Source organism: Musa acuminata, chromosome BXJ3-6 (assembly GCF_036884655.1).
Source record: "Musa acuminata AAA Group cultivar baxijiao chromosome BXJ3-6, Cavendish_Baxijiao_AAA, whole genome shotgun sequence".
NCBI classification, from domain to species: domain Eukaryota; kingdom Viridiplantae; phylum Streptophyta; class Magnoliopsida; order Zingiberales; family Musaceae; genus Musa; species Musa acuminata.
Window position 1 is genome coordinate 2,079,299 of NC_088354.1, and position 17,626 is coordinate 2,096,924.

At 37.9% G+C, this 17,626-nt stretch overlaps 1 protein-coding gene across 1 annotated transcript; it reads right to left on the reverse strand.

Moving 5' to 3' along the window:
* Nucleotides 1–1,904: 1,904 nt before the first annotated feature.
* Nucleotides 1,905–11,898, reverse strand: LOC135641829 (3-hydroxyisobutyryl-CoA hydrolase-like protein 3, mitochondrial). Its single transcript, XM_065157586.1, has 10 exons — nucleotides 11,633–11,898; nucleotides 10,895–10,996; nucleotides 10,685–10,749; nucleotides 9,069–9,203; nucleotides 8,860–8,956; nucleotides 6,832–6,961; nucleotides 3,914–4,089; nucleotides 3,201–3,325; nucleotides 3,016–3,117; nucleotides 1,905–2,239 (listed from the first exon to the last, which is right to left on the reverse strand). The coding sequence occupies exons 1-10, from the start codon at nucleotides 11,733–11,735 to the stop codon at nucleotides 2,141–2,143; spliced, it is 1,134 nt and encodes a 377-aa protein (XP_065013658.1). The 5' UTR covers nucleotides 11,736–11,898; the 3' UTR covers nucleotides 1,905–2,140.
* Between the last annotated feature and the right edge of the window lie 5,728 nt (nucleotides 11,899–17,626).

Here is a 17,626-nt window from a genome sequence, read left to right on the forward strand (position 1 = left end):
CTATTATCTCTCATAGTTAGGTATTTTTAGTATCGCGATCTTGACACTTCAAAAATTTAAGTAAAACATCTAGTTCGATTTATCCTAAAGTCATTGGTTTTATTGATGGAAGCAAAAAAATGATGGGTAAAAAGATAATTTTAATGTTTCAATTATGTTTTCGATGATGACAGATGGCGGCACCATTAGGGGCCATAAGTAGTTATTGTGGATGAGGAGAGAGAGCGATAGCGAGAGATGAGACAAAGGGAGAAGAAGATGATGACATAGAGCGGCGTTGCTCTGCATCTGCGTTGGCATCGATGCAGATGTTGAGTGGCCCTTTTGCTGCTTTACATTTGTGTCGGTGCCGACATAGTTGTCGAGCCAAACACGACCTTCCTTTGTTGGGCCTGTAACGTGTCCATCCACAACGCCAACTTCCTTGTGGCTTATCACGTCTACTAGGTCACTTATGCCACTTGCCACTCTCTCAACGTTAGTTGTTACGTCTTCGGTGTAGGTCCACGGTGGGTTTGCCCCCTTTACGCTTTCTGCGATCCTGATCCCGTTGCCTCCCCTTCGTACTTCGTGGCCTCCTCGACCTCTAGCTCTTGCCTCTCCACTTCTGAGTCCACGATGACACCTCGGGCGTAGAAGCCTATAGATCCTCAACGGACGACCATGAAGCAACTACCGGGGTGGTTGAGGAGAGGGTGGAGGCTATCCTACTAGGCTAGAGCCAAAGGATGGGGTTGTGGAGTAGACGCAAAGCGACCCTACCACTACGTGTGGCCCTCGCAGTTGTGTTGTGGTTCACCATCAAGCTTCGGGAGCAAGATGTGGTAGCGGAAAGGGGCATTTGGGTAACGCTTCGACGATTAGAGGTGTGCTCCGGAGTGCTTGCAAAGATAATCGCCATCGACGTGTTGCGGATCGCTTAAGTCACCAAGCGCGAAGCCTAAGTCGCCAACATAGTTACTGAGAGATGCCGACGTAGATGTAGAGCATCAGCATTTGAGTCACCCTCTTTGCCTTCTCACTTCGCCTCAATTCTCATCGTCGCTCTCCCTCATCCACAATCGAAAACATAATTAAAATATTGACATTATCTTTTTGCCCATCGTTTCTATGCTTCCGTCAGTAAAACCAACGATGTTAGGGTAAATAAAATTAGATATTTCACTTTTATAACTATAGGGATTCTACGGGTCAGAATGCTAAAGAGGTTCTAACTAAGTGGGTAATATGTAATTAACCCATGCAAGTGTGACATGTCAATTAAGCATGTTGGAGTTAAGGAACTGTACATGGGTTGCAACCATGGTTCATATTACCGAATTAAACAAAACATACTAACACATGATATATAAAAAAGTGTATATCGATATACAGTCTGTATCGATCCGATCAATAGATATCACCTATATCAAACGGTATATTGTAATACAAAAGAACCTTCATTGCAAGTAGAAGAGGTGACAACAGGTGTTTGGATAGGACAGAAAGAGTCAAAAGGCAAATCCTATTTTAACTTGCAAGCTAACGGCAAGTGTGACATGTCATATCTCAAATCGCAAATCCATTTGCAACATGAAATAGCTATCATTTGCTATAAGTAAAACCACAAGACGCATCGATCAACCGCTCAATTCATGAGACCGAGGAAGTTGTTATCTTTTAATAGTACAACTAAGAAAAATAATAGTACAGATGTTCCAAATATCTGAAATAAAAATAATAATTTTTGAAGAGACTCAATTTATGTTTTTATTCTAACTTGATTCATCACCTTAGTTCTTTTATAATTAGAAGAGCTTTGGACAACCTACATCATCATTTAGATTCTACAGTAAGGTAAAGAGTCAAGAAATATTTAGAAGTTGCTTGAATAATGAACAGTACACAATGGGAGGACATGATAGTTAGTTTATGGTCGGCCATCTTTCTCATAGGCAAAAGCTTCCAAATTCAACATTTGTAAACGATAACAGACCACCTTAAATGTCTGCAAAACAGTTCTTAGTAGCCTGCTGCAATCATAGCGATGAATAAGATGACAAAAGAGGCATATACCTAGGCAGTATTCAGTTCATGTGTTCTTTATTAATGATGTTTTGTTGGATGATTGCCTTATGATGACTTCATATCTTGTAGGTCATTATACATCTAATTCATTTTCAGCAGGTAAAGGATCGAAAACTGACTCCACTTCAGCCACGTCGACATCCTCCAATCTCGATGGGTTCCACTTTGGATTCTGCAGACAAAAATCATAGAACATTAAAGAGACGATAAGGTCGATAACCCCACAGTAAGAAAATTAGCAGTAAGCACTTCAGTAACAAACATGAGATGCCAGGATAAACAAATCGAGCTGTATATGGAGGGGGATAATAGCCCTCTGATTTTTTAAATTTTTGTTCACTCATATGAGATCAGTGATGACTATCTGATCCCGGTTTTTTAAGTTTACTTCTCTTTGCTTATCCCCCAAAGAAAAGCATGCATGAGACATGGGAAAGAAGGATTTTACATGTATATCATCTTAGCGTCTACATATCAGTATATTTCTCCATCCCTATGATAATTTATTTAAGTCAATAAATCCTATTTCTGAAGAGATGCAAAGCTTATATATGATATAGAAAGCCATCTCACCAATATAGTCTCATAATACTCATTCAACTTTTAGAAACCCACTATGAGAGATCATTATTTTTCTAGTTTTCATAGATTGATAACAGCAACCTAGTTCCTTCAATGTGTTGTTATATTTTAGATTGCTGAGCCGTCAATATATCTTGAAAGTTTGCACTAGTTCTGGAAACAATTTTGTTATGGAAGCATGATTCAGACTAGACAAGTTTTTCCTAAGACGTCAAGCTTAGAACTATTAGGTTACAAAATCCAGATTTTTCAGCCAGAAAGAGCTTACCACTTCCTAAATGCCAAAATCACTTTCCTAGTCACAGAATCATGCTCCTAGTATTCTCTTAAACAAGCAGAAAAATATTTCTCAGATATCTAAAGTACCTGGTCCTTGTCCACTAACACTGCTCGGACACCTTCAGCAAAATCATCTCGAACTGAGGATCTCAAGGCGATCCGAAATTCAGCCTTCATAACTCCACTAAGCTGAAGTTGCAATATCAGTAATGACTATATGACTTAATCATACGTTGATAAACCATCCAATAGAGCATGCTTGAAGGACTTACTTTTGATAAATGATCATTGTTTTCATGTGCCAATGCAACTTTGGAGAAATGCTTCTGGGTAATGCAAAGAGAAAAAGGAGCACCTTTACCAAGTCCAGAAAGAGCATCACTAGCCCATTCTGCCACTGCAGCCAAATTGATCATTTAGATGAGTTCATCAACAAAGTAGTTAAAGTTCATTCCAGTTACATGATAATCTAACAGTCTGTATACTCAGAACAAAAACCTAACAGCAAATAGGATGTACCTATTTTCAAAAAATTCGTAGAAAGCATAAGACAAATGGTTTTAGCAATGATGCTCAAAACGTCAGTAACCAGTGAGCTTGATATATGAGGCAAGTCAGCATGGGTTGCAATGACACAAATCTTCATCTCACCAGACATTTAGAACTTGATATCTCCTTTAAGAGGCAGTCTATTTTTATGCATTATATAAAATTTTATGATTCACTTAAAAGCATCAGTGACCCCCTAAATGCAATCTACCATGCTCAAACAGTCAGAAAAACTTGAACATGAAACTAGGTAATGAAAGCAAATCTGGCAGATAAATTTGACCTTGCACAACATTCTGTGATGGTAATAGACAAAGGGACAAATTAGAATGCAGATAAAAGAAATCCAAAAAATGACATTTGACCCAAGATTCATGGAAATCGAGTTAACACCAGCTTTAATTATTATCTTCATCCTCGTTCAATGAGAACATACCTGTAGAGTCAGTACTCATTTGATGCCTTTTCAGCTCTTCTATTGTCTCAGCGACTGATCTATGTGCACCAAAAGATGAAACAATCTGAGACAAGAATGTTTTCATTTGAGCCTCTAAAACAGGTTTCTCGTATTCAGCTAACAGTGCCTGGATGTCTTTGTCAGGCTCACTGGAGCTGCGAATAGAAAATATTGCAGGTCAAAAGAGTCCATTGTTTTTACTGAGAACATGTAACACCAAAATTTGACATGTCCATAGTTTTACAGGAAGGAACCTATAAAATGGATCCCCAATAAAAAATATTGACAACAGAACATGCAGATAATACACAATATCAGAAAATACAAGAGCAACATGATGTCTGTGAGGATAGCTTTACAGCACAGAGAACATAATGCATAACCGATTTATTGATGAAAGAGAATACAGGTAGAACACCAATTTTAGAAAACACAATAGCAAACCAACGGCTGCAAGCACAATTTTCTAGGATGGACAAAATGAAATGCATCCCCAGTTAAAATATTGACATAAGGAGATGCATGTAGAACTAGGAAGGCAGCAAATTGGATTTTTTTTGGAAATTTGGGTTTATTCAACCCATTTAAACCAAGCTTGGATATTCATAATCAGGTACAGGATGGGTTTGAGTAGAAAAATAGATACCTGAGTTGGGTCCTTGGGCATATTTAGTTACTAGGTACCAGAAGGGTTCAGGTAGGATGAAATTCACTGGTATCTTACTCATTGTTTCATGACAATGGCAGAGGATTGGGTTTTCCTGGATACCCTTGTCAATCCAAATTGCTTAAACTGGATCCAAGTACCCTTTAATTGTAGCAAAGTAGGCATCTGAGTTGGGTTTGGTACCTAATTAGTAGGGTCCAGGTTCAGATATGGTGAAATTTCCATATATCCTACCTATTCTTACTCCTAGATAAAACACCATAATTAGAAAAATAGAAAAGCAATCATAAAGAAACAATAAAGTGCTGTCGTTACACACAGTTTTGTTTAAATGGATAACGTTCTCAGAATCCACAAGATACTTCTATAACAAGCCAAGTCCAGAAATTATAAACTTAATGGACACACTTTTTACCAGTGATTTAAAAAGCACTAGATGCCAAGGTCCAAAAACGCCCGAGGCGCTCGCCGGAACGAAGTGAGACGCTAAAATATAAAAATATATAATATAATTAATAAATATAATTATTTAAATTTTTAAATAAAAATATGTTATTAAATTAATCTAATAAATACAAATACTATTACTAGTATACAGTTAACAATATACTGTATACTGTTAATTGTACACTGTATACTGTTAACAGTATACTATCGAAAGAGGAGAAGAGTATAAGGGAAGAGTCGGAAGACCGAGGGTGTTGACTGAGAAGAGCAGGAGCGGCAGCTGCGAGTGATGACAATGGCAGCAGCAGCGACAGCGGGAGCGGCAAGCAACGACAGTGGCACTGGAAGCAGCGAGCAACAGGAGCGGGAGCGAAAACGACGAGCGGAGACAGTGGCAACGGTAGCAGCGGAAGCGGCAAGCAGCGACAGCGAGAGCGGCAGCAGTAGTAGCGGCAGCGAGCAACGGTGGCAGTAGCGTGAACGGCGAGCAGGGTTAGGGAAGTCACGCTGATATCGATGCTTTAGTTGGTTCGATTGAACCAACTAAAGCATCGGAGACCGAACCAGACCTCAAACGCTGGTTCTGTCGACTGGTTTAACCTAGGCGCTCGCCCGAAGCGCCCGGCGCCTAGGCTCGGGCGAGCGCCCAGGTGGCGCCTCTTTGAAGCGCGTCGCCTAGAAATAAAGTGAGGCGCTCAGGCGCTCGCGCTCGGGCGAGCGCCCAGGTGGCGCCTCTTTGAAGCGCGTCGCCTGGAAATGAAGCGAGGTGCTCGGGGGCCTAGGCGAGCGCCCGAGCGCCTTTTTAAATCACTGTTGTTTACATGTTAGAAGGTTGGGAATATGCAAGAATCATGTTATTGTAGTCTCATGTTTCATTCTTGAGAATTCAAGGAACTCCACAGTTGTTCAATTTTGAGTATTTCTCCCATGTAGATAGTGTACTGCATTCCTCTCTTCTAGTTAAAGATGCATAAAGATTAGATCTAATGAGTTCAAATTTCCCAATTCGAATAACCCATACATTTATTGGCACACTACTATTTTTATTCCATCTTAGCATGTGAATAAATGTGAGTTCACATTTTTTACTAAAATCATAAAACTAACAGACCAGATGGTCAAAATTCTCAAGCGTAGGGCCTAGTGACTAGAAACAAAATTCTTAGTTGTTTCTATGGAGAAGGCATAAAATATGATGTTAAGAAACAAAATGGCCTTTTAAAAAAGTTTTAGTCTAATGGAACTGGATTAGAAACACAGAAACTCAGGTTGAAGAATTTTAAAGAAACATCCTATGAAGAGAGTATATCCAAATAATTCCAATCACAATGATTTCTAACTGCTTTTAGATGAAAATTATTTTGGACAAAATAAAAGAAACAGCTCTCTAGATTTCTTTTGCTCCAAAAAACAATTTCAGTGAAGCATGACTCATGCTTATAACAGATAACAGGAGCCAAGCAGCCAACAAATATTTGCTTTAGACCAAAAATGATCTACAAATAGGTGTTTGAGCTAATCTAACACTATTTTCTGAGCTAGTTCATAGTGAAAAATCCCTGATCAAGTAAAAGAAAAATTGAAAATATCAAGCAATGAAGTTAATTCTCTACATTCTTAGTTTCTGCAACTTCCATGAAATGATTAACAAATTAAACAAAGAGCCTAAACTCATTCAAGTTATTCAATGGTTGTTTTGGCAGTGTGCCATAGGTCCACACCCAAAAAGCAAAAAATCAATAAAATAAAATGAATATGATCAATTTGAACAATCATCACATACAAGTTGGCATTTAGCAGAGCTTCCTTGAGTGCAGCCAAGCTTCCAGATGGGACATGATGTGTTCCAAGACCGATATACAGCGCATCAGCAGGAGACGATATTCTTTTCCCAGTCAGTCCAAGATAAGCACCTGTAACCAAGGCAATGCATCTAATTTAGCAAAAGAAATCCACACCAGAAACATCCTAAGAATAGAAGAATACATGGGACAATTGCTTCTAAGGATCCTTCGTCTAAGGAAATTGATTGCGGGAAACGTAGATACAATTTGTGGTCCAAATACTGTGTATTGACCTGTGTAATGCAACGAAATGCCATAGTCTCCCATGATTATATAGTTCACGCTTAGTAAGAAAACTTTAGTATGCAGTCATTCTTAAGAACACATGATGATCCAAAATATAACCATAAAGGATCTTAGTTCGTAAACTTTATACTGTCATGAAATGATGGCAAGCTATGACTCAAGAGAGGGAAGCATCACAAAATGATTGCACAAAAAGGTGATGGAAGGGATTCTGACAATGAGGGTAACATCACAAAATGATACCACAAAAGGAGATGGAAGCGATGCCAATGATGAAATCCAAAACGAACACCCTATCTCTTCTAATGTTTTTAAAAGTGCTAGGCGTCAAGGTCTCATAATGCCTGAGGCACTAGGTACTCGCCTATACGCCCGTCTGATCGAAGTGAGGAGCTCTAGAATATTAAAAAATAAAAATATATAATACAATTGATAAATATGATTATATAAATAAAAATATGATATTAAATTAAATTTTTTGACGAATCTTCTGCATTGCTTTATACACTTGTCCATTAATCCTGAAACCATAATAACAGTTCTAGATAAATAGAGACTAATAATATTTCTAAATAGTGATTAACAGTGCTAAATAATGATTATTAATTCTAAATAGGATTTAGTTCTAAATAGGTCAATGATTCTAAGGATTAATATCAGTTTTAGTTTACTATATGATAACAGTAGTTTTAATATCTTAAAGGATTAACAATCCATTATTAATAGTATTTAATCCACTGTTAATAGTAGTTATAACAATAGAGGGGGAAAAAATGAGTCACTTGTAGTTGAACATTTGGAAGGAGAGGGCTGCAGTGATGAAAGAACCTTTGGATGGCGACAGCAGCGGCGAAGGAAGCTATGGACGACAACAACAGCGATGGAGAAAGCTACGGACGATGGTAGTGGTGACGGAGAAGCTGCGGATGGCAATTTTAGGGATGGAGGAAGCTTCATGTGTGTCTGTCAATGAGAGGAAGTTGTAGTCCTGTCCCTTGGCGGTAGGAGCTGCACACAGAAGCAACAATGACGAAGACAACAGCAGGACTAGGGCGACGAACTACCTAGTGTTTATGGGTCGAGGGTCGCACGTGGGGGTGGGGTGTTTACTATTATTATTTACTATTCAATTGAACCAAAGTTGACCATCTGGTTCGATTGCTCGCCTTCAACCGGGCGCTCACCCAAGGCGCCCGGTGCTTAGGCTCAAGCGAGCACCCAAGTGATACTTCACTAAAGCGCGTCGCCCAACAACTCTGTAGGCGCTCGGGGATCGCCACGCCTGAGTGCCTAGGAGAGCACTCGGGTGCCTTTTTGAAACACTGGCCCCTTCAACTTCTATTGTGTCTTCCACTTCTAGATTAATGGTGACAACCACCACTATACTTAAGACAGGCTCTCTCTACACGTATGCCACCAACAAATCCACCCTTGCTAGTGCTTCCACCCGATCTAAAATTGATGGACTAATGGTCTGGGTTAGTGTAAATGTAAACTATCACAAGATTTTAAAACAAAATAAAGTCCAAATTTGAGAAATCTTGCATGCACTGGAAACAAATTAACAACATGGAAATATTCAAATCTTGATTTAAGCACAAAGAAAAAATGATGCCTTTGGAAGTTCAGTTATATATATAGGGGCCTGAACCTCTTGGAAAGCTGCCATATTAAAGCAAAAAATTAGAAGTTAATTGCAAATGTTAATATAAACTACGTACCAATTGCACCTCCTCCTGGGGTTCTAGCAGCGATATAAGCAAATCCAACATCTGGAAACAAACCAATTCCATTTTCTGGCATGGCAAGGAGAGTTTTCTGGCATGCTCACAAATCAAGAGACAGAAAAAATAATAAATAACTTGCCATAGACAATGCCAGAAAGCACTATCATAGTGTGATAAAATTTAGCATTGGAAAATTTTAGTACCTCAGTGATTATGCGATATCGACCGTGGCCAGATAACCCAATACCAAACCCCATAGTCACACCATCCATTAAGGATATATAAGGCTTTCTATAGTCAGAAATTTTACATATAAGAGAATATTCTGCAGCAAAGACCTGCAAGGCAAATAAATCTTTTGACCGATCAAGTCAAACGAAATCAAATTTCAGACTCTACATGACAAAAAGTGTCTCTGATAAGATTGTCGAGTATATGAATTATAACGAATAATGAAATGTAAGTAAAACAACAGCCTTTAAAAGATCATGAAGATACTATAACACATGAAGATTATCCAGTAGAAACCAGGATGTACAATAAATAGGACCTATGACCTCAAAGAAGCAACCTATTTGACTGAATAAGAAAAAGGAGAGTGCAAGAGAAAGAACTTCAAATGTGTTAGAATATTAAGATCAAAGAATTAACTCATAAGTAAAAAAGAAGCATTTAGAAAATTTTGTCAGTATTCGTTAAAGTGATAGAGTTATTCTGCTTCTTGCTACCACTAGTAAACAATTCTCATACACCTAAAAATAGACAGAACAATTTTTTGCCATGTCAGCATGGATTCTTCTACAAAATTATATGCATAGAGAGTGCTAAATTGTGTAGATATCTCTAACAAAAGGAGATATTCATGTATGTCATTCCAAAAATGTACTGTTACATAATGTAGTTGTGAAGTACCCCAATTCAACTATACTTGCTGAACAACACAAATAGAGTGGCATACCCCCCAGGCCCAAAAATGCTTATATTGAAGCTATCAATCATAAATTTTCCATTTCCCTATATGCTGATGTGGAAATATCAGGTTGTAATATTTACACTAGCTTTCAGCTGCCTAATATAGGTATCCTCTCTCCAGCTTTACACTTGCTGCAGTACATGAAAAAGGTTCCTTTTTCAACCTAGAAGATGCATTTATAACTACCTTCCTTCTGCCACTTATAAATGCAAACAAAAGAAATGAAAAACAATTCACAATATCATGCACCAAAAACTATGAAAAATATGCAATCTGTCTATCTGAGAGACTTTTAGATCAAGTGATGTATTTCTGCTAAAATAGGAAACACAAAGAAAGTTTGGACAAGCGGAGGATCTTAACTATTTGTTGAAGCAATAAACCTTATGCTTCTTGCTACCTCTAATACAAAATTCTATACCTTGGTGGAAATTAACATATTTTGGCCATGTCACCATTTACTCTGGTAAAAGAACAATTGCGTAGAAGTTGTTAACTTGTACAAATAACGTCACTATGAAGAAAGATCCATGTATCTGTAGTTTCAAAATGTAATGTAATTTAATTTTCAAAATGCAACTTTGTAGCACCAGAACACCAATAGAATAGCATGCCTTGTGCTCCCAAGTGCTCAATCTGTTGTTATATTAACCAAAAGTCTTGAGACATCTACACAAATTTGCCATCTCCTTCAAATGAGATAAATTTGCTTAACAATCTGGAAGATGCATTTAAGTCTACTTTCCTGATGCAAATGATAATTGCAAACAAAAGCAGTGATAAACAACAAAACATCATGCACCAAAAACAAATGCAAAACATGCAATCTATTTCTCTTTGAGAGACCTTTGTTACAAGTGATGTAGTTTTGTCCTTCTGAATTTCTGCTACAAGACCCTTGATATCCATTCCTGCGGTGGTCACGAAGTCAATGTCTATGTCAAATCCAATTCTCTCGAGTGTAAAAATAAAAAAATGAGGGAGTGAATAATGACGGTTTGGAGAAGTTGAGGTTCATAATTTACATTTAAAAATAAGCTGGTACAGATAAATTACCTGCTGAAAAGGCACGAGGTGAGCTGCTTTCTACTAAGATGCATTTTACACTGGGATCTGATTCCCACTCATCTAGAAAACCCTTAAATCTCAAGTCCATCTCTGCATCATTTTATATTAGTCAATCACCAAAACCATGCAAAACGTAAAGATCAGCAAGTGGAATAACCTAACTCATACAAATGTCTGCTGGAATATTCCATACACCCATCATAAGCAATAAGGAGCTAAGATTCAGATCATAGCAATCACTGTCCTATGACATGTCCTCTTACAAAGAGCGCTAGCAACCACAACACAGATATCTTGCAGCAATCCAGCTGTGAGCTCACTTGTTTAACAGCTCCACCAGCTACGAAAAAGATCATTGCCCATTTTTGAATCATGTAAATAATGTTTAGGAAGTTCCATTGGTTAGTGAAATTTTCCTCCTTATCAACTCAAGAATTTATGTACATAGAATCAATATAATGATGCATACGCTCATCGGAAAACGTGGTGGTTTTTTATTACCATCGATAAATTTTCAGCAGCTATAATCCGCAACGGCTTGCAAAAATTACCCTATCTAGCAAGCATCCAACCGTTGACTTTTCTTCTGAAATTAAAGTAGATGGTGTTACCAACTAATCGATCTAATAGTTCTTTTTTTGTTTCAAGGAAATTCGACATGCAATAAAACTGCGATCGTCATCAACTGGAGTGCTGAGCCCAGAAGAAAAAGAAGGGTGTACGAACCTAGATTCATGGCGTTGAGGGCTTTGGGGCGGTCGAGGGTGATGACGGCGACACCGTTAGGGAAGACCCGGCCCTTCACGAAATCCTCCGCGGTGCCGGCCATGGCAACGAGAAACCGAACGATCGAAGCGATCGGAGAGGAAGGGATCAGGGCTTGGGGCAAGGGACTTGAGGACGGAGCAGGTAACGGGGAGAGATGGAGTCCTGCGGATGGAAGTGGAAGCGAGTGGCTCGCACTTGCTCCCACTTGGAAAGCAGCCGACGGGGCCAAATTACACGTAATCCCTCATACTTAACCATATTAGGTTAATATCACGATTCTTTTATTTTAAAAATTTATATTAAAATTTTATAATTTTAAAAATAAAATAAATAATCCTATTTATACTTATTTATATTGACGAAAGATATAATGCACAATATCATGATTTGGATTGACACAAGAGTGATGATTTTTTGTTTCGAACAATTTTATTGATAAAAAGATAATTTTAAGATCCCATGAAATAAAAAAAATATTAAGATTATAATTTTACGCCTCAATATGTGGTGTCACGTTATGTTTTTCGTTAATGTAGTTGACGATATTAAGATAAATAAGATTATTTATTTTATTTTCAAAAATTTAGGGATCTCAATATAAATTTTTTAAGTATAGGGACTGCAATACTAATAGGGTCGAAGTGTAGAGGATAATATATAATTAGTCTACTTATAAAATATATCTTATCAGGTATAACTCTATCATTCTATTTGGGGTCATTTTGGTAGTTTAAGATTTGGATGAAGCTTACGGCCCTTATTTACTATTCATAATTTTTTTACTATTAATAATTTAAAATAATATTTTTATTTAAAAAAATTAAAAATTTTAAAATAAAAAATTACAAATACTAAAAAAAGGATTATAATTAGTTTTTTTAATTCAAAACAGGGTTTGGGTTTAATGAGACACCACATAATTTAACAAAGTAAAAATAATATAAATGATATCCTTTTATTGATTATTGAATGAAAGTTGATGTGATCATTATTTTTTGTTAATCAAAACTAAATATGTGGAGTTAACTCAACTCCCACAATGATGTTGTGTCAATTAAACATATGTTACCTAAAAGAAATATTTTCTTATTATGAGCATATTGAATTCACATAATTAGTCTGAAGCTCTTAAGTTGTTTTTGAATATTTTTTTGCTTATACACCGATATGATCATTGGACGAGAGATACAAGAAACAACTGCTCTCTACCTTAAAAAATTTTTATCGTTTGATCAAGTTTCTCTTCCGAATGTAATAACGCTCGAAAAACAAAGTGTCGATTTAACTTCGCTTAGACATAATGAATACCACAGTTGATCTTATCAAAAGTAAAGAGTTTGAAACTTCTTGTATTTTTTTTTTGGTTTCATGTAGTGTTTGATGTCGCAATTATTTTTAATTTATTTTTTCCTTTTTCTTACAAAGGATAATAATTTTAAAATTATTTTTATTTTCTTTACATTTTTTCTTTTTTTTGGTTGTTAATGTTGCAAATATCATCTTCATCCTCTGGAATCATGCATGAACGAAGGTAAGAATATGTCTTGGTATAATGGTCTATATGTAGATCTTTATTTCTGAGGAAATTTTCTCTTTAATGCAATATACGATTTTGTTAATTAGATTGAGGTTAGACTCACACTCATTATGAAATCTAGTTTTGGACAATATAAGGTTTTACAATAGATATTCACATTAGTCACTCCTAGAGAAATTTCTTTCATTTTAAAAGCTTTGTCAATGTGCTTATAAACCTAGTTTTTTAATAAATATAATTCATTGCATAAATTAAGTTAAAAAACTATTAGAGTTAATTTTGGATTGATTGAGATAAAAGCCAATTGGAATCCAGCCTAATTTCCTCTTGAGCTAGTCTTTAGGAGAACTTGTCAAACAGAACTCTTGATCCTATAAAACTAAGTCGAAGGGCGATCTCGACAACATCCTTTCGATGCTTAAGTCAATACTAATTTTGGGTAAGCTAAACTAGTTGAATAAGTCAAATTAGTCTAACGGGCCTATTTTTTTTCGGTGTATCTGAGTGTACCTGGGTGACCCTTTTTATAGCGGAGCTTGGGGGCTATTATACCGCTCAAGGTAGTTGCACTAGTTGATTATAATTATTCATAATAGACATTATATCGTTTGTCGATTAGTCATAATGTTTATATAAATATGAACTTGACACATGTCAGTCGATGGTGTATTCATATAGAGCTAAGATTATTGTTGGATAGCGCATAACGTTAGTGATGATGTGTTTGTGATATGACACAAATGGTAACATATCAACAATATGTGATGCTAGCGTGTCAACCATATCATATCCACTATAACATAAGCCCATCACTTCCTGGGCTAGGGAGTATCGTGAATTTGGGTTGAGAATTATTGTTCGCTTAAGGTTTGATTGTATAAGAGAACAGGGGATGTGACCCCGAATTTACCATGAAGTTGGCACGAGTCAATTTGCTCGACTTGGTCCTTAAGGTGAGTTTTCTACCAATCTAGTATACTAGTGATAGCGGTTGAAGTGAAAGAGCACAACCGATTGTGACAGCACGGTAAGGTGCATTAGGCAAGCGATAATGGCATAGTTTCAATGATTAATGGAGTCCTACATGATAGTCGAAGATTCAAGGCTTTCGACTCAATCCTTTCTTTCATCGGGCTCTTCATTGATCTAGTTTGCTAGTGATAGCAACGAAGTGGATGAGCATGATCTGTTGTGACATCGTGGTGAAGTGCATCAAGCAAGTGGCAATGGCATAGTTCTGATGATTACCGGAATCTTATGTGAGGGTTGAAGATCCAAGGTTTCAATGAATGATGATGTACTAGTTCAAGAAAACCAAGGTGACAATGTGCAAAGAATTGAGAAGCTAAGTTAAATAACATATTATGGGTTGAATGATCGGGCATGGAAGCACATGAAGGGCCATAGGGTCAAGTGTGGTGGTGCACAGAGAGCCAAAAGGTTGGGTGCAACGGTACGATAGAGTTAGGCAAATAAGCATGGGAGTGCATAAAAGGCCATAGGGCTGAGTACAGTAGCGCGATAAGGTCAGGTGATCAAGCACCATGATACATAAAGAGATAGAAGCCTCAATGTCATGGAGTGATAGGGTCAAAAGTGCAGGCATAAGGGCACACGAAGGCCCATGGGGCTAAGTGCAATGACATGATAGAGTCGGATAACTAAGCACGGTAGTACATAAAGAGCCAAAAGGTTAAGTGTGATGGTACGATAAGGTTAGATGAACAAGCATGGGGGTGCATGAAAGGTCATAGGGTGAGTGCAATGGCATGATAGGGCCAAGTGACTGAGCACAGTGACATACAAAGAGCCAGAAGGCTGGGTATAATGGTGTGATAGGGTCAAGGGAACATGTGCGAGGGCACACGAAGGGTCATGAGGCTAGGTGTAGTGGCATGATAAGGTCAAATAACCAAGCGTAGTGGCATATAAAGGGCCAAAAGGTTGGGAGCTATGGTATAATAGGGTCAAGCGAACAGGCGCAGGGGAACATGAAGGAGCCACAAGGCCAAGTGTAATGGCGTGTGTCACTAGTGTCATTATTATATGATAGCACGAGGGTCCAGCCAATGCACATATAGGGCACATTTCTCTATCGATGAGTAATAAAATATGAGCAGATCTAGATACAACTGTAGCATCGTACCTACCTACAACAAAGAGGGGCCATGGTGAAATAACCTATTGATGTGCCACCTTATGTAAATCATGATAGATTTGGTCATGATCACAGTGATGATTTGTTTGACCACTAGAGCCCTACAATGGTGTCACACATCCTAGGCCACACTGATGGTGCCATATGTCCTACTTTACTCAAAGCATTCAAGAGTCAAAGGGATGATCAGGCGAGTGAAACATCATCTTGACCTCCTATAAATACCTATCAGTTGCTTCAAGGATTTCTCACTTGTACTTGCAGTCAAAGACCTTGCAAATGAACTCTTAAGGCATCCCAGCTTCCTTGGCTCAGTGAAAACCTTCGACGTAGCTCAAACCCCCATAATATGCTTGAGAGTTTATCCACCTATGCTTCCTTAGCTCTTGAAATTCTCTTTTTAAGGCCATCTAATGTAGCTCGATTAGTTATATTGATATGATCATTAGCTTGTGGATGGTCTACTGAGATGAACTTAGGCGAATTTTGAAGTAATCATATAATTCTTTGAACTTAGCATTGTTGAATTGCATTCTATTATCTATGATTAGTACTTATGACACTCTAAACTAAGAGATGATGTTCTTTTAACCCTTCAACTTGCTTTTATGTGATTGATGCTAATATCTCGGTCTCGACCCACATAGTGAAGTAATCCACCCCGACTATCCGATATTTTCTTTATCCTCTGGCCAGTGGGAAAAACTCGAGAATATCTAATCCCCTTTGTGTCAAAGGCTAGGCCATATCAACGGGGGTTGACTCTACTACAAGTAGTCTCTGGACTCGGGCGTTACACTAATATCTTTTGCAGCTTCGGACATACTCTTTGGCATTATGCTTGAGGGTCGACCAATAATAATATTATAATAGGATCTTGAACGCCAAAGTTCATGCACCAATATGCTCCCCAAAGGCCCTATTATAGATCTTGGACAATACGTGAGCAACTTCATTGGGGTAGAGACAATACAACAAGGGATGTGATAACAATCATTTATAAAGCACCCCATATAGTATGTAATACCATGCCTGTTGCCTATGTATTTTTCTTGTCTTAGTTGGCTCATCGGGAAGGACCCTAATTTTTAGATATCTCATAGGATTCCCCATCTAAGTAGCCTCCAAGTCAATATTGACATCTGATTCTTATGTTTGTTTCTTTGGTACAAGACCTTCATGGTGATTCCTCTAGATGATGGAGGATGTTTTGCGATGTGTGATTAGGAAAGAGTATTTGTTGCCATGTTGTCTTTTCTTAAAATTTACTCAATGTTGAACATTAAGATATCGACCATTATTAGTTTTACCACCGCAATATATAATGTCATAGTGGAGTCACGAGCCTCATATGTGTCATTGATTTGGATAATAAATAGCTGAAGTCATTGTATATGTTTAAAGTCGGTATTCCCATGCCTTTAGTGAGTATTAGTCGTAACAAAAGGGTTATATTTTCTGTCTCATTGTTGGTAACCTAAAAGTTAAAATAGAGCGCATGCTCGTATACTTCCCCTTCTGAGCTTTTTAAGACAAGACCCACCCCTCCACTGTTTTGCATGGCCAATCCTTCTATGTATAAGGTCTAGCATTTAACATCTTCGAACATCTCCTCAATGAAGTTCATTTCTATCATAAAGTCGATGAGGGCCTGCAAAGGATGTTGGGCTTACAAAGGATCTAATGCATTAGCTGATTTGTTATGACAACGATATGATGAGCGTAAAAGTAAGATCAAAGTTTTTAGCTATTAGGTTCAACCCGTATATTAGATTTTCAAAATTAAGATATTGGGATTTCACGTCTTTGAGTATGTGATTAGTATAATACATAAGCCTTTAGATTCGTTGCTCTTCTTGAGTTAGAATCGAGGTTATGGCTACTAGGTTATGGATAGATATAAGTATAAATCCTCTTTTGAACTAGGGTTGAAAAATTGGGGAGGAATCACTAAATATCCTTTGAGTGTATTAATCTCCTTTTGATATTGCTATTGTGTGGAGAGTCGTCCCCCACCACCCTACCCGTTGACTCTCATCGTGCTCCTCTATAGCCCTACACAGGAGGGGGCATGAGAGTCACCTCTGCTGACCTTGCTGGTGCCTATTGAACCCATTGTCGCCTCTATGCATGCAGGGGAGGGTCCAACGAGTGTCAATAGGGTCCGTAGAGGTGACAGTGACCCTCGTCCCCCTTCTTTCCTTGCACCAGGCTCACAAGTGAGCACGACGAGAGTGACGCAAGAGCGAAGGCGACG

Coding starts and splice junctions, on each gene's coding strand:
- LOC135641829 (XM_065157586.1), bottom strand. CDS start 11,735: ATGGCCGGCACCGCGGAGGATTTCGTGAAGGGCCGGGTCTTCCCTAAC. Junction 10,750..10,894: donor ACCTCGTGCCTTTTCAGCAG/GTAATTTATCTG, acceptor TGACCACCGCAG/GAATGGATATCAAGGGTCTT. Junction 3,118..3,200: donor ACAATGATCATTTATCAAAA/GTAAGTCCTTCA, acceptor TTGCAACTTCAG/CTTAGTGGAGTTATGAAGGC.